The 22154-nt window shown below is 39.9% G+C and overlaps 1 protein-coding gene across 2 annotated transcripts; it reads left to right on the top strand.

The window, feature by feature from the left end:
* The first annotated feature begins 8497 nt into the window (after nucleotides 1–8497).
* LOC147354539 (uncharacterized) lies at nucleotides 8498–22154 on the top strand. Of its 2 annotated transcripts, none has more exons than XM_086354244.1 (4): nucleotides 8498–8654; nucleotides 11350–11476; nucleotides 11967–12062; nucleotides 18736–22154. In XM_086354244.1, the coding sequence occupies exons 1-4, from the start codon at nucleotides 8640–8642 to the stop codon at nucleotides 21039–21041; spliced, it is 2544 nt and encodes an 847-aa protein (XP_086210370.1). In that variant the 5' UTR covers nucleotides 8498–8639; the 3' UTR covers nucleotides 21042–22154. The 2 variants fall into 2 exon arrangements, with proteins under 2 accessions (XP_086210370.1, XP_086210369.1); XM_086354243.1 differs by having other exon boundaries at nucleotides 11964–12062.

The following is a 22154-nucleotide window of genomic DNA, read 5'->3' as shown; positions in this document are numbered from 1 at the left end:
CCTCAAGAAACAAGAAAAACATCGAATAGACAACCTAACTTTAAACAACCTAAAGCAACTGGAAAAAGAACAGAAAAACAGTAGAAGAAAAGAAATGATAAAGATCAGAGCAGAAATAAATGAAAAAGAAATGAAAGAAACAATAGTAAAGATTAATAAAACTAAAGGCTTGCTCCTTGAGAAGATAAACAAAATTGACAAACCTTTGGCCAGACTCATCAAAAAAAAAGAAGGGTGAAATCAACAAAATTAGAAATGAAAAAGGAGAGATTACATCGGACAATACAGAAATACAAAGAATTATAAGAGACTATTATGAACAACTATATGGCAATAAAATGGATAACCTTGAAGAAATGGACAGATTATTAGAAAAGTTCAATCTTCCAAGACTGAACCAGGAAAAGATAGAAATTATGAACAACCCAATTACAAGCACTGATATTGAAACTGTGATCAAATCTCCCAAAAAACAAGCCCAGGACCAGATGACTTCCCAGGAGAATTCTATCAAACATTTAAAGAAGAGCTAATGCCTATTCTTCTAAAACTCTTTCAAAAATTGCAGAGGAAGGAACACTTCCAAACTCATTCTACAAGGACACCATCACCCTGATACCAAAACCAGAAAAAGACAACACACAAAAAAGAATACTACAGGCCAATATCACTGATGAACATAGACACAAAAGTCCTCAACAAAATTTTAGCAAACAGAATTCAGCAACACATCAAAAAGCTCATACACCCAATCAAGTTGGGTTTATTCCAGGGATGCAAGGATTCTTCAATATATGCAAATCAATCAATGTGATACACCATATTAACAAATTGAAAGATAAAAACCATATGATCATCTCAATAGATGCAGAAAAGGTCTTTGACAAAATTCAGCATCAATTTATGATTAAAATTCTTTTAAAAATGGGCATAGAAGAAATCTACATCAACATATATGATAAGCCTACAGCAAACATTATTCTCCATGGTGGAAAATTGAATGCATTCCCCCTAAGATCAGGAACAAGACAAGGGTGTCTATGTTCACCACTATTATTCAACATAGTTCTGGAAGTCCTAGCTACAGCAATCAGAGAAGAAAAAGAAATGAATCCAGATTGGAAAAGAATTAAAGCTCTCACTGTTTGCAGATGACAAGATACTGTACATGGAAAACCTTAAAGACAGAAAATTACTAGAGCTAATCAGTGAATTTGGCGAAGTTGCAGGATACAAAATCAATACACAGAAATCACTTGCATTTCTATATACTAACAATGAAAAATCAGAAAGAGAAATTAAGAAATCAATCCCATTCACCATTGCAACAAAAAGAAATATCTAGGAATAAACTTACCTAAGGAGACAAAAGAACTGTACATAGAAAACCATAAGACACTAATGAAAGAAATCAAAGATGATGTAAACAAATGGAGAAATATTACATGTTCCTGGGTAGGAAGAATCAATATTGTGAAAATGACTATACTATCAAACGCAATCTACAAATTCAATGTGATCCCTATCAAATTAGCAATGGTATTTTTCACACAACTAGAACAAAAAAAATTATAATTCATATGGAAACACAAAAGACCCTGAATAGCCAAAGCAGTCTTGAGAAAGAAGAATGGAGCTAAAGGAATCAACCTTTCTGACTTCAGTTTATACTACAAGGGTACAGTCATCAAGACAGTATGGTACTGGCACAAAAACAGAAATACAGACCCATGGAACAAGACAGAAAGCCCAGAAATAAACCCATGCACCTATGGGTACCTTATTTTTGACAAAAAGGGCAAGAATATACAATGGGGCAAAGACAATCTCTTCACTAAATGGTGCTGGGAATACTGGACAGCTGCATGAAAAAAATGAAATTAGAACACTTTCTAATACCGTACACAAGATAAACTCAAAATTGACTAAAGACCAAAATGTAAGACCAGAAACTATAAAACTCTTAGAGGAGAATATAGGTAGAACACTCAATGACATAAATCAAAGCAAGATCCTCTATGACCCACCTCCTAGAGTAATGGAAATAAAAACCAAAGTAAACAAGTGGGACCCGATTAAACTTAAAAACTTTTACACAGCAAAGTAAACTATAAGCAAGGTGAAAAGACAACCCTCAGAATGGAAGAAAATAATAGTAAATGAAACAACTGAAAAAGGATTAATTTCCAAAAAATGCAAGCAACTCATAAAACTCAATACCAGAAAAACCAACAACCCAATCAAAAAGTGGGAAAAAGACCTAAACACACATTTCCCCAAAGAAGACATACAGATGGCTAACAAACACATGCAAAGATGCTCAACATTGCTCATTATTCAGTTCAGTTCAGTTCAGTCGCTCAGTCGTGTCCGACTCTTTGCGACCCCATGAATCGCAGCACACCAGGTCTCCCTGTCCATCACCAACTCCCGGAGTTCACTCAAACTCACGTCCATCGAGTCGATGATGCCATCCACTTAGAGAAATGCAAATCAAAACTACAATGAAATATCACCTCACACCAGTCAGAATGGCTATCATCAAAAAGTCTAAAAATCAATAAATGCTGGACAGGGTGTGGAGAAGGCTCTTGCACTGTTGGTGGGAATGTAAATTGATACAGCCACTGTGGAAGATGGTATGGAGATTATTTAAAAAACTAGGACTAAAACCACCATCAATTCAGTTCAGTCACTCAGTTGTGTCCCACTCTTTGTGACCCCATGAATCGCAGCATGCCAGGCTTCCCTGTCCATCACCAACTCGCCGAGTTCACTCAAACTCATGTCCATCGAGTCAGTGATGCCATCCAGCCATCTCATCCTCTGTCGTTCCCTTTTCCTCCTGCCCCCAATCCCTCCCAGCATCAGAGTCTTTTCCAGTGAGTCAACTCTTGGCATGAGGTGGCCAAAGTACTGGAGTTTCAGCTTTAGCATCATTCCTTCCAAAGAACACCCAGGGCTGATCTCCTTCAGAATGGACTGGTTGGATCTCTTTGCAGTCCAAGGGACTCTCAAGAGTCTTCTCCAACACTGCAGTTCAAAAGCATCAATTCTTCAGCGCTCAGCTTTCTTCACAGTCCAACTCTCACATCCATACCTGGACATGGAACAACAGACTGGTTCCAAATAGGAAAAGGAGTACCTCAAGGCTATATACTATCACCCTGCTTATTTAACTTCTATGCAGAGTACATCATGAGAAACGCTGGGCCGGAAGAAGCACAAGCTGGAATCAAGATTGCTGGGAGAAATATCAATAACCTCAGATATGCAGATGACACCACCCTTATGGCAGAAAGTGAAGAGGAACTAAAAAGCCTCTTGATGAAAGTGAAAGTGGAGAGTGAAAAAGTTGGCTTAAAGCTCAACATTCAGAAAACGAAGATCATGGCATCTGGTCCCATCACTTCATGGGAAATAGATGGGGAAACAGTGGAAACAGTGTCAGACTTTATCTTTTTGGGCTCCAAAATCACTGCAGATGGTGACTGCAGCCATAAAATTAAAAGACGCTTACTCCTTGGAAGGAAAACCACCATATCACCCAGCAGTCCCACTCCTAGGCATATACCCTGAGGAAACCAAAATTGGAAATTACACATGTATCCCATTGTTCACTGCAGCACAATTTACAATAGCTAGAACATGGAAGTAACCTTAGATCTCCATCTACAGATGAATGGATAAAGAAGTTGTACGTATACACAATGGAATATTTCTCAGCATTATAAAAGAACACCTTTGAGTCATTTCTAATGAGGTGGATGAACCTAGAACCTATTATACAGAGTGAAAGTCAGAAAGAGAAAGATAAATATTATATTCTAACACACATATATATGGAATCTAGAAAAATGGTACTGAAGAATCTATTTAAAGGGCAGCAATGGAGAAACAGACATAAAGAATAGATTTATGGACATGGGGAGAGGGGAGGAGAGGGTGAGGTGTATGGAAAGAGTAATGTGGAAATTTACATTACCATATGTAAAATAGATAAACGGGAATTTGCTGTATGGCTCAGAAAACTCCAGCAGGGACTCTGTATCAACCTAGAGGGGTGGCATGGGGAGGGAGATGGGAGGGAGTTTCAAAAGGGAGGGGATGTATGTATACCTATGGCTAACTCATGTTGAAGTCTGACAGAAAACAACAAAATTCTGTAAATCAGTTATTCTTCAATAAAAAAATTAATTAAAAAACCTTTTTCTGGTATTACTTTAAATCAGGATATTATAGAGACTAATCCAAAGTTCGGAGAAGGCAATGGCACCCCACTCCAGTATTCTTGCCTGGAAAATCCCATGGGCCGAGGAGCCTGGTAGGCTGCAATCCATGGGGTCCCAAAGAGTTGGACACGACTGAGCGACTTGACTTTCACTTTTCACTTTCATGCATTGGAGAAGGAAATGGCAATCCACTCCAGTGTTCTTGCCTGGAGAATCCCAGGGACAGGGGAGCCTGGTGGGCTGCCGTCTATGGGGTCACACAGAGGCGGACACGACTGAAGTGACTTAGCAGCAGCAGCAGCAATCCAAAGTTAAAACACTTAGAAAAACTATTTGTTAATATGGATCACAGGATTAAGGTGATAGATGTTTGGCAGTATAATTAGTATCATTTTTCCTTATTATTATATGAAAATTAAATTTAATATAATTTGACTCTGGATTTATTACATGCTATGACAGTTTCTAGTGTGAACTCATGGTTTTGATTATTGCTGCCTCAAAAATAAGAGAAGCCCTCATATTAGATGGGAATCATTTATATCTACTTTTCCATTGAAGACTAAGAACCCTGAAATGTAAAATGTACAATGAAAATCTAAATGGAGATGCTGTTTGTCATTAAAGTAAAACATTCTTCTGTGTCACCATAGGTAAGTGTTCAGGGACAGTCTTGTTCTTGAAGTAAGGCAGGGGGCCATTCTAAATTTTAAACAGCTGTGCTAGTCTTTTAAAATGATAAAAAGATTGTAGTTCATTAAAAATGTCAAGTATTTAATAATAGCAATAGCCAGAAGTCATGAATATTACTCAATATGACTGAAATTAAGACATCTTCATGGATATCCAAGAAAAGTACAGGCAACTTTTCACTAAAGCTTATAAAATTAATTTACATTCTTGTTTACTAAATGATTACATGAATTTTGTAAACTATGGAGATCCCAATTCTCAGCTCCTTATATCAGAAGAACAAGAGTGTTTTTGAAAGTTCATAATCTTTTGATATAGAATCATACTGTGGATTTTGAAAGGCTTGATTTAGAGTATGTGTGTTCTTAATATATGTTAATTAATAAAACTGAGCAGTTTTTAATGTCTTCAGCTTGTGTAATTAGTCAAGCATTACCGTGCAACCAATATTAACCTGTCCCACCTTATTTAAAGTCGTAGGTAAAAGACAGCCACCTTAAAGCATCTGGGGACACGCGGAGATGACATCTCTAGTAATCCTTTTTCTAACTAGCTTTAAATCTCAAATAATTTGAGATCATGTTCACCATCATTTGTATATTGTGTCATTTTCTCCTTTTTGTAACCACTGGGACATTGTGGTGGTCCTAATAAGGATTATATATAGTATAGTTGAGAGTTTATTTAAACTATTCCATGATATGGCCACACTGGCGTCAGTTTTGTGGAGCCAGGCAGCCTCCAGGTATTTTGAACGATACCAACTGTTCCTGTATGCACATGCACTTGATAACAGCTTGCAAAATAGCAAGAAAATAGAAATTCCTGACGCTCTTCCCCTGCAGTACTTGTGGTCAGCTGTCCTTCTGCACCCCAGGTTGTTATTCTCAAGCACCCTTTCAACGAGACCTCATAGAGTTCACCCAGATCTCACTCATTTTTGTTTGAATTGAACAATTCACATTTCGTCCAGATCACCCGCAGCACTTCACCTGTGTTTGCTAATAAATGCGTGTGCCCCAAGTACCACCACTCTCTCTGCCCGCCTCTGGCCTTGCCCTCCACGAGGGGGTCTTCAATGATGAAGATGATCTGAATGTCTTTGAACTTGTTAAAAATAATTTCTAATGTAATTGGCCCCTAAAACTTTAAAAATTGACATTTGCTGTCTTTTTAGTTTATGCTCCGAAGAAGGGGTATTGTTTCAATAGAACAGAATCATAAAACCCCGCCAGTTAAGTTTTTCTGGGCAGGCTTATGGAAGCCAATGTGGAGGTATTTCAGAGGCAAGGAAATAAGACCACCAGGGACTTCTGTGCTGGTGCAGTGGCTGAGTCCTCACTCAGAATGCAGGATACCCGAGTTCAATCCCTGGTCAGGCAACTAGGTCCTACATGCTACAGCTAAAGATCTCATGTGCTGCAACTAAGACTCAAAAATATTTCTAAAAATAGAAATATTTTTCTAAATGATAGTGTAAACAAAGGAAAAGAAAAGGTTAGGGCCTAATTTCTACTCTCAAATCTCTGCCATTCCTGAGGCTGCGTCAGGTCTAAGCTCACCTGTGCGCCATACCTCACTGAACAGATGAGAAACAGTCCTTTATTGGAATTGCCTTACACCTTCCACAGAACAGAAGCTAAAATAATCAGTTATACAACGAATCACAAACACGGTCCTCGAGTTTTCGCCCATACTCATGGGCATACTCTAAAGCATGTCTTCTTTGCGGGCTCTGCCACCATTGTGTTTGGCTGAATTCACAAACCTGCTGTAATCTGTAGCTTCCCTGTCACTACTCTGAATCTCCTTTCCTGCTAAGCGTTGTCTCCTGACAGTAATTAAAACCTCCTGCCACTGCTATATCTACTGCAGCTGCTGGAACTCCCATAACTACCTTGGCTTCGTGGTTTGGCAAAGTATTGGCCTCCACCACCATAAGGGCCTCCAAGATTTCCTCTGTCCATGGGTCTGAAATTTGAAGATCGATTGTTGTCATTACCAAAATCACTGTAGCTTCCGCCGCCTCCAGAATTGCTCCCATCATTACCAAATCCATCATCAGAGCCACCTCCACCGCCACCGCACCCACCACCACCACAGCTGCCACCAAAGCCTCCTCGACCGCCGAAGTTTCTCCACAACCAAAGTTGTCATTCCCACCAAAGCCACCTCCATGGCCACCACCGAAGTTCCCAGAACCACTTCAACCTCTTTGGCCGGATGACATACTAGCCCACTCTTGCTTAAGTAGGGCTCTCCTTACCGCACAGTTGTGGCCATTCACAATGTGGTATTTCTGAACCTTGTCTACGGAGTCTTATCTTGTCTATGGAGTCATGGTCATCAAAGGCTATGAAAGCAAAGCCTCTTATTTTGCCACTGCCTCAGTCAGTCATGATTTCAATCACTTCAGCTTTCCCATACTGTTCAAAATCATCTCTTAGGTGATGTCCTCAGTGTCTTCTTTAATGTCACCAGCAAAAATCTTTTTCACAGTTAAGTGGGCAGACATCACTTTCCTGACAAAGGTCCATCTAGTCAAAGCTATGATTTTTCCAGTATTCATGTTGAGAGTTGAAGTGTAAAGAAGCCTGAGTACTGAAGAATTGATGCTTTCAAACTGTGGTGCTGGAGAAGACTCTTGAGAGTCACTTGGACTGCAAGGAGATCAAACCAGTCAAACCTAAAGGAAATCAACCCTGAATATTTATTGGAAGAGCTGACTCATTGGAAAAGATCCTGATGCTGGAAGACTGAAGGCGGGAGGAGAAGGGACGACAGAGGATGACATGGTTGGATGGCATCACATCATGGACGTGAGTTTGAGCAAAATCCTGGAGATAGTGAAGGACAGGGAGGCCTGGAATGTTGCAGTCCATGGAGTTGCAAAGAGATATGACTGAGAGTCTGAACAACAACAAAAACCCCTCTCTGTAATGCAAAAAGAAAGAACTAGCAGGAGAGTTCTACAAAGAGAATGCCTGAAAGGAGAGCATCAAATACAGGATGTGATTAGCATATCCGGTTAGTCTTGATTATCAACTACAGGTCAGGAACAGAAAAAGTAAAAAAGAGCCCAGAAAAGGGTGAGAGAAACAAGGAAACTTTTCCTTTTTTTTTTTTTAACTGCATCAGCTGCAGGTTGCAGAACTGAGTTTCTGCCTTTGAAGTTATTTTCTCAACATATGGATGGGGAGTTTGCAACATAAAACTGATGCTTAATGGGGCCCTGTAAGACTCCTGGGCCTGGAGGCATTTTTGTTCCCAGTTTCTTATAGGCAAGACTCCAGCCTCCAAGACCTTCTCTCAGTTTGAAAGAGTTGCTAATCAGAGGAGGTAATGAAACCACCTGAGGCAGATCAAAGGAGGCTTGTCAAGATTTGAAGACCAGATCACCTAAGACCCTTCACACACCCTAATCTAGTCATCAACCCCACCCTTTTGAAACTTTGCCAAGAATGAATACAAGACTGTTACTGCCTTGATCCTCATCACCTACTCCTGCCTGACTCTCCTACTCACCAGGGAGTGGGGTTCAGTTCTTAAACCACAAGCCTACTGTGTTCCCCCTTTGCCTGGCAAAGTAACACAGCCACTATATTTCTCCTCCATAACTCTGTCTCTGTATTTGTTTGGCATTGGTGCACAGAGAGCCAAGATTTTGGCCAAAACATCCCCAGAGAAGAGGCAGAGCAGGAGGAAGAAGACGAAATGGCAGCTTCACAGGTAAATGTCCCGTTCCTGGGTCTGGGGCTGTGTCTGCTTTTCCTCCAGCAATGCCTGGACTGAGAACCTGCAAACCTTTATTCTCTGCTTCTAATTTTTCTGCTTGGGCAGTTTGTTATCACCTTCTTCTTTTTTCCTTTTCTTACAATAGTGAAGACGGGCTGTTCATGCTGCTGCTCCCTTAGGGACCAGAGCTTGCTCTCCATTGTTTGTATTTTGGCTTTCTATAGAGCATGATGAATTCTCAACATGAATTAGTGATGTTCAGTGTTGAATATATATTCCCTTTGTGAGAGATCAACTCAGGGAGGCACTGGTATCCGAGATTCCCACCTGGATGTGATTTGGTGTTGGGATCCTAGGGAAGTAGGGAAAATGCTGTGATGAGTTTACATGTGGATGCAATTCAGCTGTTTAGAACAGGAGTAAGAAAATACCCTTGGAACTCGATGGGCCAGAATTTTTCAGAAAATTTTCAGAAATAAAAACAGTAGGACAGACCATCCTGTATATTGACAAGAAAGACATACTAATTAAATGTACTATTAGGCTACAGATCAGGGGAGGTATATATGAAGTGAAATTTGCTTAAAACTGACATTTTTTCATAATAGATTCAGATCATGGTTTCCATAATTTTGTCAAAATACCAGGCAATTATAATGCATTCTTCATGTACTTCTTACCCCGTGACCTCAGAGGTTCACTGGTTCAGGTTCTGCTATGAGATTCCCATGCCATGAAGTTCATATCTTTTCCTGTCTTGTCCACCAAAAAGACACACAATGTGAGAGTTGCGAGTTAAGTTTTATTTGGGACAAAATGAGGAATGCCGATATCGCTCAGAAATAGCTCTGAGAGACCACTCCAAAGAGGCAGTGGGGGGAGGTCAATATAGAAGATTGTGCTGAAGGAGTTCAGTTCAATCAAGCACCCATTTTACATAAGATTTTCTGCTAGGCACCAGGAGCTGCTGTCTGCATGAAGGGATTTAATGTTTTTACTGTTTTTCTAGATAAGAGGAGAAGCAAGGATTGGCATCATGAGATCAGTTCCTGAAAGTATCTAACTCTCTAAAGACTTTTTGCACTAGTTTCCTGGAGCACAGAGTGTCGGGACTGTCAGCTGCAGTAGCACAAAAAGAAAGTAAAAGTGAAGTTGCTCAGTTGTGTCAACTCTTTGAGATCCTATGGAGTGTAGCCTCCCAGGCTCCTCCTCTGTCCATGGGATTTTCCAGGCAAGAGTACTGGAGTGGGGTGCCATTGCCTTCTCCGTGTTGTTGTTCAGTTGCTGGTAAATGCTCTTGATAAGTGCCAATTTGTACTTGCCAGGCTTTAACCAAGGGCCTTAGAACAAAGAAGTGAGGAATGTGCCATGGAGAAAATCCATATGCTCTGAGTTTCTCTTGGCTTTGAAAAATGAGCACTCTTGTGTTTAGCAGAGATGCTGTGTTTTGGGAACGGGGGTTTTTGTCACTCAAATCCAGGTCTGATCGTTTCCAGTACACTCCACGTTCACATCACAAACATGGTCTCATCACATTTTTGTACTTTCCAAAATGTTTACAAGAATCATATTAGTGCTAATCTATGTTCAACTGTGTTAAATTTTAAAATAAAACTGTGCAAATGATACAGATTTTCAGTAAATTAAAAAATTCAGAACCAGAGCTCTGTTTTATTTTATATCATTGTGTATATTTGTACTCTCGTGTATTTACAAAAATAAAAAGAATATCATCCCCATAGATAGGTATATTGTTAACCAGTTAAAAATTATCCTGATTTTATTGAAATGAAAAGTTTTCTCTCTTACTCTTAATAAGTATATAGTCACATTTTAGAGTATGTCTGTAGGCATGAACATGTTAACATGATTTGATCAATTATTTTTCCTGTTTTTTACATTCTTCACAATTAGAGAAACTTCTATAAATTTTTTATTAGAGTTGTCCTTGTGTTTTTGTCTGTGTTTTATTAGTTAAAGTCTAGAGTACATACACTGAAGTAGATTTAAGCTCTGCCATTTAACAGATGTCTCTTAGATATTGCAGAAAGGTGGAGCAGCAATATTACTGATTTTAAATGACTTTTATTGTACCTTCAAGACTCTATAAAAGATGTTAGAAAGATATATGGTATATAGTAAATTGTTGCTGCTCAGGCTATTAGACCTGTAAAGTCTGTAAAACACTTAAAGTTCAAAGTTAACTATGGATTCTTCCCTTAATATTCTACTTCATTGCTGTTCAAAATGGTCATTCGTGGAGCAAAACTTTCAACATAACTGGTGAAAATAAGCTTGTTAAAATCTGGCACATTGCCCCCCAGGCCCCCCTCCAGAATTCTTGGATCAGAATCTGCTTTTTAAAAATATTTCTTGTTTCTTTGATAAACAGTTTATCCTGGGTCATGTGAGTACAACACTCAAAAATAAATCTTCTAGTGTTGATCTAATTATTTTATGATTTCTCTTCCAGATCAGAATAGTTCTGAATGTTTTGTAGATCATATCTCATTCTCTTTTCTTGGGGTTGGAAATACGGTAGAAAATATTACTGTGTAAAAATTACATTATTGTGTTATACCAGCCATTCTCCTCAATCAAAACCAGTGCTCCAAACTTGGTGTTTTCATCTTGGGTCACATTAGGAAGTCTTCCCACAGCCACATGGCATCTGTACTTTGTATTTCAGGGATGGCTGACATTCCAGGATGTGGCCATAGACTTCACCCAAGAGGAGTGGGAATGCCTGGACCTCGGTCAGCGCGAATTGTACAGGGACGTGATGTTACAGAACTACAGGAACCTGGCCTCCTTGGGTGAGGATAACTGCCTTCCAAAATCCCTTATCTGGGTTTTGGTTCCATCATTTCTAAAATGTCTTCTGAAATCTTCTCCTTCCCACAATAATTTCAGATCCCTGCTTTCTAGGGGAAAATGGGAATTTATGAGTTTAGAAAAAAGGCTTTATGATTCAATATGATTGTAACCTTTTGCTTCCTTGATGTAGTCTGCCTCCTTCAGTCTAGCTTAGTGGTAATTGTATAAGTTTCATAGTATTAAATAGCGGTACCCTCCTCTTCAAATCACATGTCCACTACTTACTTTTGCCTTAGTGGTACTTGACCAGAATCTCAGGGTCTGTTCTTTATGTATTTGTTAGTATTATAAAGCTGCTTTCAGTAAAGTATTTGGGGAAATCATTCTCTAGGCTGTATTAAGCACACTTTCTCTTCTCACCAATATGTATTATATTGGAAGCTGAAGAATCTTCTAGCAAAAAATAATATTTCTTTTTCTGATAAGCAGGTTTTGTGGTCTCTAAGCCAGACCTGGTCACCTTTCTGGAGCAAATGAAGTATCCCAGGAATATAAGGAGAGTTGAGACAACAGCCATATACACAGGTACATGTGAATACATGGGGCCGATGACTCAGGTGAGAGGTCCAAGGATCAGTGAGGAAATCATGCTTTGTCATGTGGTTTGGGAAGATCTGCTTCAGTCGAAATGATTTGGAGAATTCTGGATTTATTTCTGTTGCTGTGATAGACAGATACTGCTTGCCCCATTCTGTCTGTTGAATCATTTCTGAATTCACCTCCAGTGATTAGTTTCCTCATTCACAGTGAGAACTGAACCTCTCTTCTTGGTCTGTGACAACCTGCATGAATTGACAGCTGTTTGATTTCTTAGGGGTCAGAGGAAAACACATTTCTGAATAACTCTATGACACTCCTTTGAAAGTTTCTTTCTACTCTTTGAGACAAAAGCGTGTGAGTGGAGTTGCAGACACACTGCCAAAATTCGAGGAATAGTGGGGACACATTTGTTTCTGACTTATAATTTCTAAAACACTGAAAGCTACAAATACGACCTTATAAAATTTAAACTCAAATAATTTCACTGCATGAAGGAAAACCTCCCTAAAATGAAAGAATGCAAATCTCAGGCTTACTTCAAAGTCTCTCTTTTCTTTATATGAACTCATGTTAAATATGTTAAGTGTATTTGCCACAATTCCTCAATGCTAAAATAATTTAATATATTCAATTAGTTGAAAGAATTTTCAAATAAATTGGCATAAGAACTTACACATTTTCCACCATATTTTTAATGGTTGTTGCAAAGAATTATGATTTGTAGATTATATAAAGAAAATTTTTTAAAACGGTCTTATTGGGGTATAGCTGTTCTACAATGTTGTGCTGCTATACAGCAAAGACGCTCTACTCTTTTTTAGATGTCTTTCCCAGTTAGATCTCCACAGACCACTGAATAGAGTTCCAACCATATTTTTAAAGATTCATTTCTTATTTAATTACTATTAAGTTTACCCTGTTTCTTATCAGTGTCTCCAAACTTTGTCTTATATGCCCTCACTTTTTTTTTTTCTTCAACTAAGGCAGCAAAGAGATTATTTACTGTACATGTATTACATTTGGTGACAACTGAGAACAGAATTAGTCCAGAATGTCAGAAACCCAGGACAAAGAACCAGAAGTGAAAGTGTTAGTCACTCAGTTCACTTCAGTCACTCAGTCACGTCCAACTCTTTGTGACCCCATGAATCGCAGCACGCCAGGCCTCCCTGTCCATCACCAACTCCCGGAGTTCACTCAGACTCACGTACATCGAGTCGGTGATGCCATCCAGCCATCTCATCCTCTGTCATCCCCTTCTCCTCCTGCCCCCAATCCCTCCCACCATCAGAGTCTTTTCCAATCAGTCAACTCTTCACGTGAGGTGGCCAGAGTACTGGAGTTTCAGCTTTAGCATCAGTCCTTCCAAAGAACACCCAGGGCTGATCTCCTTCAGAATGGACTGGTTGGATCTCCTTGCAGTCCAAGGGACTCTCAAGAGTCTTCTCCAACACCACAGTTCAAAAGCATCAATTCTTCAGCGCTCAGCTTTCTTCACAGTCCAACTCTCACATCCATACATGGCCACTGGGAAAGACGGACCTTTGTTGGCAAAGTAATGTCTCTGCTTTTGAATATGCTATCTATGTTGGTCATAACTTTCCTTTCAAGGAGTAAGCGTCTTTTAATTTCATGGCTGCAGTCACCATCTGCAGTGATTTTGGAGCCCCCAAAAATAAAGTCTGACACTATTTCCACTGTTTCCCCATCTATTTTCCATGAAGTGATGGGACCAGATGCCGTGATCTTCGTTTTCGGAATGTTGAACTTTAAGCCAACTTTTTCACTGTCCACTTTCACTTTCATCAAGAGGCTTTTGAGTTCCTCTTCACTTTCTGCCATAAGTGTGGTGTCATCTGCATATCTGAGGTTATTGATACTTCTCCCGGCAATCTTGATTCCAGCTTGTGTTTCTTCCAGCCCAGCGTTTCTCATGATGTACTCTGCATAGAAGTTGAATAAGCAGGGTGACAGTATACAGCCTTGAAGTACTCCTTTTCCTATTTGGAACCATTCTGTTGTTCCATGTCCAGTTCTAACTATTGCTTCCTGACCTGCATATAGGTTTCTCAAGAGGCAGATCAGGTGTTCTGGTATTCCCATCTCTTTCAGAATTTTCCACAGTTTATTGTGATCCACACACTCAAAGGCTTTGGCATAGTCAATAAAGCAGAAATAGATTTTTTTATGGAGCTCTCTTGCTTTTTCAATGATCTAGTAGATGTTGGCAATTTGATCTCTGATTCCTCTGCCTTTCCTAAAACCAGGTTGAACATCTGGAAGTTCACGGTTCACGTATTGCTGAAGCCTGGCTTGGAGAATTTTGAGATTACTTTACTAGCGTGTGAGATGAGTGCAACTGTGTGGTAGTTTGAGCATTCTTTGGCATTGCCTTTCTTTGGGATTAGAATGAAAACTGACCTTTTCCAGTCCTGTGGCCACTGCTGAGTTTTCCAAATGTGCTGGCATATTGAGTGCAGCACTTTCACAGCATCATCTTTCAGGATTTGAAAGAGCTCCACTGGAATTCCATCACCTCCACTAGCTTTGTTCGTAGTGATGCTTTCTAAGGCCCAGTTCACTTCACATTCCAGGATGTCTGGCTCTAGGGCAGTGATCACACCATCGTGATTATCTGGGTTGTGAAGATCTTTTTTGTACAGTTCTTCTGTGTATTCTTGGCACCTCTTCTTAATATCTTCTGCTTCTGTTAGGTCCATACTATTTCTATCCTGTATCGAGCCCATCTTTGCATGAAATGTTCCCTTAGTATCTCTAATTTTCTTGAAGAGATCTCTAGTCTTTCCCATTCTGTTATTTTTCTCTATTTCTTTGCATTGATTGCTGAGGAAGGCTTTCTTATCTCTCCTTGCTATTCTTTGGAACTCTGCATTCAGATGCTTATATCTTTCCTTTTCTCCTTTGCTTTTCGCTTCTCTTCTTTTCACAGCTATTTGTAAGGTCTCCTCAGACAGCCATTTTGCTTTTTTCATTTCTTTTCCATGGGGATGGTCTTGATCCCTGTCTCCTGTACAATGTCACGAACCTCATTCCATAGTTCATCAGGCACTCTATCTATCAGGTCTAGGCCCTTAAATCTGTTTCTCACTTCCACTGTATAATCATAAGGGATTAGATTTAGGTCATACCTGAATGGTCTAGTGGTTTTCCCTACTTTCTTCAATTTAAGTCTGAATTTGGCAATAAGGAGTTCATGATCAGAGCCACAGCCAGCTCCCTGTCTTATTTTTGCTGACTGTATAGAGCTTCTCCATCTTTGGCTGCAAAGAATATAATCAATCTGATTTCGATGTTGACCATCTGGTGATGTCCATGTGTAGAGTCTTCTCTTGTGTTGCTGGAAGAGGGTGTTTGCTGTGAAGCCTTTGCCCTGCTTCATTCCGTATTCCAAGGCCAAATTTGCCTGTTACTCCAGGTGTTTTTTGACTTCCCACTTTTGCATTCTAGTCCCCTATAATGAAAAGGACATCTTTTTTGGGTGTTAGTTCTAAAAAGTCTTGTAGGTCTTCATAGAACCGTTTAACTTCAGCTTCTTCAGTGTTACTGGTTGGGGCATAGACTTGGATTACTGTGATATTGAATGGCTTGCCTTCGAAACAAATAGATCATTCTGTCGTTTTTGAGATTACATCCAAGTACTGCATTTTGGACTCTTTTGTTGACCATCATGGCTACTCCATTTCTTCTGAGGGATTCCTGCCCACCATAGTAGATAAAATGGTCATCTGAGTTAAATTCACCCATTCCAGTCCATTTTAGTTAGCTGATTCCTAGAATGTCAATGTTCACTCTTGCCATCTCTTGTTTGACCACTTCCAATTTGCCTTGATTCGTGGACCTGACATTCCAGGTTCCTATGCAATATCGCTCTTTACAGCATCGGACCTTGCTTCTATCACCATTCACATCCACAGCTGGGTATTCTTTTTGCTTTGGCTCCATCCCTTCATTCTTTCTGGAGTTATTTCTCCACTGATCTCCAGTAGCATATTGGGCACCTACTGACCTGGGGAGTTCCTCTTTCAGTATCCTATCATTTTGCCTTTTCATACTGTTCATGGGGTTCTCAAGGCAAGAATACTGAAGTGGTTTGCCATTCCCTTCTCCAGTGGACCACTTTCTGTTCAGACCTCTCCACCATGACCCACCCATCTTGGGTGGCCTCACCTAGCATAGCTTAGTTTCATTGAGTTAGACAAGGATGTGGTCCTAGTGTGATTAGATTGACTAGTTTTCTGTGAGTATGGTTTCAGTGTGTCTGCCCTCTGATGCCCTCTTGCAACACCTACCTTCTTACTTGGGTTTCTCTTACCTTGGACATGGGCTATCTCTTCACGGCTGCTCCAGCAAAGCGCAGCCACTGCTCCTTACCTTGGATGAGGGGTATCTCCTCACCACCGCCCCTCTTGACCTTGAACGTGGAGTAGCTCCTCTCCGCCCTTCTGCACCCATGCAGCCACCGCTCCTTGGACCTCAGTCATGTGCAAGTCTTTGCAACCCCATGGACTGTAGGTCAAGAGTCTCCTCTGTCCTTGGGATTCTCCAGGCAAGAATACTGGAATAGGTTGCCATTTCCTTCATGTCATCACTTTCTGATTAAATCTGCATCAATATCATTTATTTTTAGATTGAAACATCTAATAAAACATGCTCAAATAAAAACACATGTGGTAAGAAGTGGCCTAAAGAATTAAAGGATTCTAGTATGTCTGAAAATGTTCTGTGTTTCCATTTAATACGACTTAAAGCAAAACTAATCATTAGATTGCCTGTCTCCTCTTCATTTAGTGGTTCTTGTAGCTTTCAATCTTGCTCCTTCCTCTAAACCATACTTCTTTGTCCTCTCATTTTGTCATATTTTCTGTGCTTGTGGTTTCCGTTCTGCAGGCTGAAGGATCTTAGTTGCTTTTGCTCTGGTGTGTGTCCCCTGGGGGTGAGGTTGGTCCAGAGACTTGTGCCCTTATCCCCTTGAAGGGGATTTTGTTTGATGTTATTGTGACCCAAGCCTGCGCTGGATATCGAGGGGAGCTTCCCCTTTGCTCTGTGGCCGTCACTGCCCTGTCTATGGTGGGGTCTGCTCCCTGGTTGGTGGAACAGAGCCCCCAGATCTGTTTCTGTGATTGTGATCTGTGGTCGAGGCAGGTGGGATTGGAGCACACCCACTGGGAGAGAAGCCACTGAGGATTGCTCCTCTGGGGATGTTCACCTCGGGGTGTGCCCTGTGTGTCACCTTCATGCCTTGTGCGAGCTCTCATGTGACCCTGGTTGGCACTGCCCTTGGCCCCACCTTAACCATGGGCATGATGGGACATGGCCCTGGTGTCTCTCAGATGTTGTTTTCACCAGGTCACCAGCATACATCCCCTGAACTCAGGTCCCAGAATTGCATTCATCATGGAGCTGGACCCGCTGTGGTGCAGTAGAGGCAGCTCAGACTCCGGCCTGGCCCTGCCCTCTTGTGTATCTGTACAAAGGCTACAGCTGCTAAAGCTACACCTGCCATGACTGGGGGAGCCCTGGTTGTGCATTCAGATGCTCTGTAGGGGTGAAGTTACAAAGCCAGTTGTGGGTATAAAAGCATGGTTTGTGTAGCTGATACAAGAGATTTCAGCTTTTTTTCCTTATTCGGGTTCAGCTGTGCTTTCCTTCCACCTATACAATTGGCCCACCCACACGTGGCTGTTCCTAAGGCTGTCCCAGAGCACAGGAGTCTATGATATGTGGAGGAAATACATGGTAGAAGATAGTGGATGGAGGCTCAGTAGAGTCCACCTCAGTAGGAGCCCTTCCTAGTGCCTGGTGAGCAGGGGCCAGCACAGAGGGAGAGAGACTGCAATGGGCTTCTTCTTTGGCATCACTCACCAATGGCGCTCTGCGCTATGGTGGTTCAGGCTTCCTCCACATGCATTCCCATGTGTAGACCTACTCCCTCCCTCCCATCTCCTCAGGATGTCTCCTCACAGCCCACAGCAGTCCTCTGCCTGGGTCTGCTCTCCAGACCCCACATTCCAGCACCCAGCCCTTGTCTGCAGCAGTGGACACCCTCTCAGGCTGGGTGGTCAGGGCTGGGGTCAGTACCCTGTGTAGAGGTCTCACTCTGTCCTGCTATCTCTGACTCTTGCCGTGTTCTTTTCCCATAGAAAATGAGGCTTCCCTTCTGTCCCAGCTGGGCTCTCCCCCTCAGTGAGGAGCTTCCCCAGGTGTGGAGACCTCTCCTCTCTTCTGATCCCCCGAGAGTTGGAGGTCCCATCCCACTTCTTTCCTGTTCCTTTCCCTTGTTTTCTCGTCCTACCTGGCAAAGCAGAAATTGTTCTTGTTCCCATTCTTGTTCTTTTAGATTTCCAAGGGCCTCTGCTAGTGTTCAGCTGCGATCTGTGCATTTTGTTCCATTTCTGATGTATTTTTGATGTGACTGTGGAGAGATGAACTCCATGTCTGCCTAGTCTTCTGGCACCTTGATCCTTCCATCTCTATTTTATTTTTATTCTATCCTATGTTGTTGGTGGTGTTCTATCTTATTTATTTTTTTATTTTTTTAATTTCTAAACAAGTGAAGGGTTCACCAATTTTCTCTAAATCTTTAAGGATGTTCACTGAGAATAGTAGGTAAAATTACTTATTACTTGGTATCTTTCAGCTATGTCTCCACAAGATACCCAGAATTTGATGCCAAAAAATCCAGGGTTAGAAGATTTATCCTCAAAAGCAAACCTACAAATATATGAAAGATTTCACCTCAGAAACTTAAATTTAATGAAAAACTGGGAATATATGAGGGCATATGAAGGACAGAGAGGATGTTTATATGCACATAAAGAAATTGAGACAGTTACACATAATTCGAACATTACTGCAAAAACATATGAGCAACGTGAGTCAAACTGGGAAAAACACCAATTTCAGTCTTCAACATCTGCCAAGAAGTATAAGATTTTAAGAAAAGATTTACGTCATTTTTTGAAACATACATGTTCTCTGAAGGGAAACGTGGAAAATTTGGAAGATAATCTAGTCTCTACTGCAAATACTTGTTCAAAAAATTCTCAATATAGGCTTAGATTAAACAAACATTCAAGCGTGTCTGAACACCAGAAATTTAACAATGAGGGGGAAAACCCACAATATAATCAATTTGAGGGATCCGTGAGCAGGGGGTCATTATTCTTCCCCCAAAAGACATTTTGTCTCCATTCCAAGATGTATCATGTTGATAATAATGGAAGAGATATAACCCAACCATCATTGTTCAGTACATATCGTGATATGGTTAATACGGAACAACTTTCCATGTGTAATAAAATGAGTCAGGCCTTAAGTGAGTGCTCCAGCCCCAATAATTACCAGAGTATTTATGATGGAGTGAGAGGGTATTCAGGCAATGAAACTGGGTGTAAAGTTGAACGAGACTCAAACCTTATGAAACATCAGGGAACTGAATCTTCACAGAAGGATTCTAAAAGTAATAAATGTAGAAATACCTTTTATCAGATATCAGGTCTTCCTCTATGTAAGAGTACTCATACTGGAATGAAGACTTATAACTGTAATGAATATGGTAAAAATTCTAATCTGTCTTCAGAACTTATTCAAAAGCAGACTATTCAGAATCCACAGAAAGAAAACAAGTGTAGGATATGTGGGAAAGTCTTTAGTAAGTCATCCAATCTAAGTAAACATTGGAAAATCCATGCAGGAAGGAAACCTTTCAAATGTACAGATTGTAGCAAAGCGTTTAACTGTCGTTCACGTCTTACTCAACATCAGCGAATTCACACTGGAGAGAAACCTTATAAATGTATAGAATGTGGCAAAGCCTTTATTTACAATTCAAGTCTTATTCAACATCAGCGAATTCATACTGGAGAGAAACCTTATAAATGTACAGAATGTAGCAAAGCGTTTATCCGTCACTCATTTCTTACTCAGCATCAGCGAATGCATACTGCAGAGAAACCTTATAAATGTACGGAATGTGGCAAAGCCTTTAATCGCAACTCAACACTTTCTCAGCATCAGCGAATTCATACTGGAGAAAAACCTTATAAATGTAAAGATTGTGGCAAAGCTTTTATCCGATGTTCATATCTTACTGAACATCAGCGAATTCATACTGGAGAAAAACCTTATAAATGTAAAGACTGTGACAAAGCCTTTATCCGTTGCTCACGTCTTACTGAACATCAGCGAATTCACACTAGGGAGAGACCTAATCATTTTACAGAATGTGGCCAAACCTTTATTCGGAGTTCAACTTTAACTGAACATCATCGAATCCATGCTGGGGAGAAACGATACAAATGTAAAGAATGTGGCAAAACCTTTATTACAAGTTCATATCTTACTAAACATCAGCAAATCCATACTGGGGAGAGACCGTATAAATGTACAGAATGTGGCAAAGCCTTTAATCGGAACTCAAATCTTACTCAACATCAGCGAATTCATACTGGAGAGAAACCTTATAAATGTACAGAATGTGGCAAAGCCTTTAATCAGAACTCAAGTCTTACTCAACATCAGCGAATGCATACTGGAGAGAAACCTTATAAATGTAAAGAATGTGGCAAAGCCTTTAATCACAACTCAATTCTTACTCAACATCAGCGAATTCATACTGGGGAGAGACCTTATCATTGTACAGAATGTGGCCAAACCTTTATTCGAAGTTCAACTTTAACTGCACATCATCGAATCCATACTGGGGAGAAACCATACAAATGTACAGAATGTGGCAAAGCCTTTTATACGAATTCAGATCTTTCTAAACATCACCGAATTCATATGGGGGACAAACGTTATAAATGTATAGAATGTGACAAGGCTTTTATTAACAGTTCTAGTCTTACTAAACATCAGCAAATCCATCCTGGGGAGAGACCATATAAATGTACAGAATGTGGCAAAGCCTTCAATCAGAACTCAATTCTTACTACACATTTGTAAGTTCATACTGGAGAGAAACCTTATAAATGTACACAGTGTGGCAAAGCCTTTAGTCATAATGGTCATCTCACTGAACATCTGAGAACACACACTGGAGAGAAGCCCTAGTAATGGAACAAGTGGTGCCCCCTAAACATGCACCAGGAAACACGAGAGTTTATACAAGAAACCTGTGGAAATGATGTCACAAATATGTAGAAAGGTATTTAATAAAAAATCAAAGTTAAATAAATATCAGAGACTACATACTAGAAAGCTTTTCATCAATCCTCTTTTCTGAAGTTTCTATGAAGAAGAATTATGGTAGAGAGCAATCCATAGTTAAAACACATAGAAAATGGATATATTAGCGTGTATCATGAGATGAAGGTTGATGATTCAAAAGTTACAATTATTAGCAATGTATCCTTGTTTATAATCACATGATTTGGATTCTTTGAAAACCAAAATGAATGTAATTCAATGCTCAAATAATGCATAATGTTTTTCATTTCTAGTGTGAATGAAAACATAGGTTTTTGATGGTTTATGCTTCAAAAATTAGCCTTTTTATATTGTGTTGAAACCATTTCTATCTATTCTCCATTAGAAGATGAAGGATACTGTAATGTAAAATGGACAATGACCATCTAAATGGGGGTGTTTGTCATTGATGTGAAATATCCCTGGAGTTGCCATGATGTAAGTGATCATGGAATCTTTCCATGTATTAAAGTAAGACAGAAGGTGGTTCTAAATTTTCAATAGTTATATCACTTGATTTGTAAGCAGAACACAATGACAGTTCACTGCAATATTGATATATGTTTATAATATCAACACAAGTCATGAATATTACTTGACAATGTTAGGGCAGCTTCTGTGATAACCTAGAAATGTATTAGAAACCCTTCCTGGAAAAGGCATGTAACTAGTGTATATCATGTTTACTAAGTGTTTCCTAGGCTTTGTTTTGTAAGCAGTAAAAATCACAATCTTTATATCATTATATGAGAAAATGAATATCTTTCTTTGTACTTCTCATCTGTATGTAATTTGTAAAAGGTTTTATTTCAACTATGTGTGAAATTAATACATGGTTATTAATAAAAGTGAATGGTTTTTAGGGTTTCA

This window comes from Bos grunniens, chromosome 18 (assembly GCF_055505025.1).
Source record: "Bos grunniens cultivar Pamir isolate PY7600 chromosome 18, Bosgru_T2T1.0, whole genome shotgun sequence".
Taxonomy (NCBI): Eukaryota; Metazoa; Chordata; class Mammalia; order Artiodactyla; family Bovidae; genus Bos; species Bos grunniens.
The sequence above is the reverse complement of the archived record's forward strand: the minus strand, read 5'-3'. Positions and strand labels throughout refer to the sequence as shown.

What these genes read in the sequence shown, in the direction of transcription:
- LOC147354539 (XM_086354243.1), top strand. An exon ending in CAGGAACCTGGCCTCCTTGG is followed by an intron (nt 11,477 to 11,963) that starts GTGAGGATAACT and finishes TTTTCTGATAAG; the next exon opens with CAGGTTTTGTGGTCTCTAAG. An exon ending in GACAACAGCCATATACACAG is followed by an intron (nt 12,063 to 18,735) that starts GTACATGTGAAT and finishes GGTATCTTTCAG; the next exon opens with CTATGTCTCCACAAGATACC.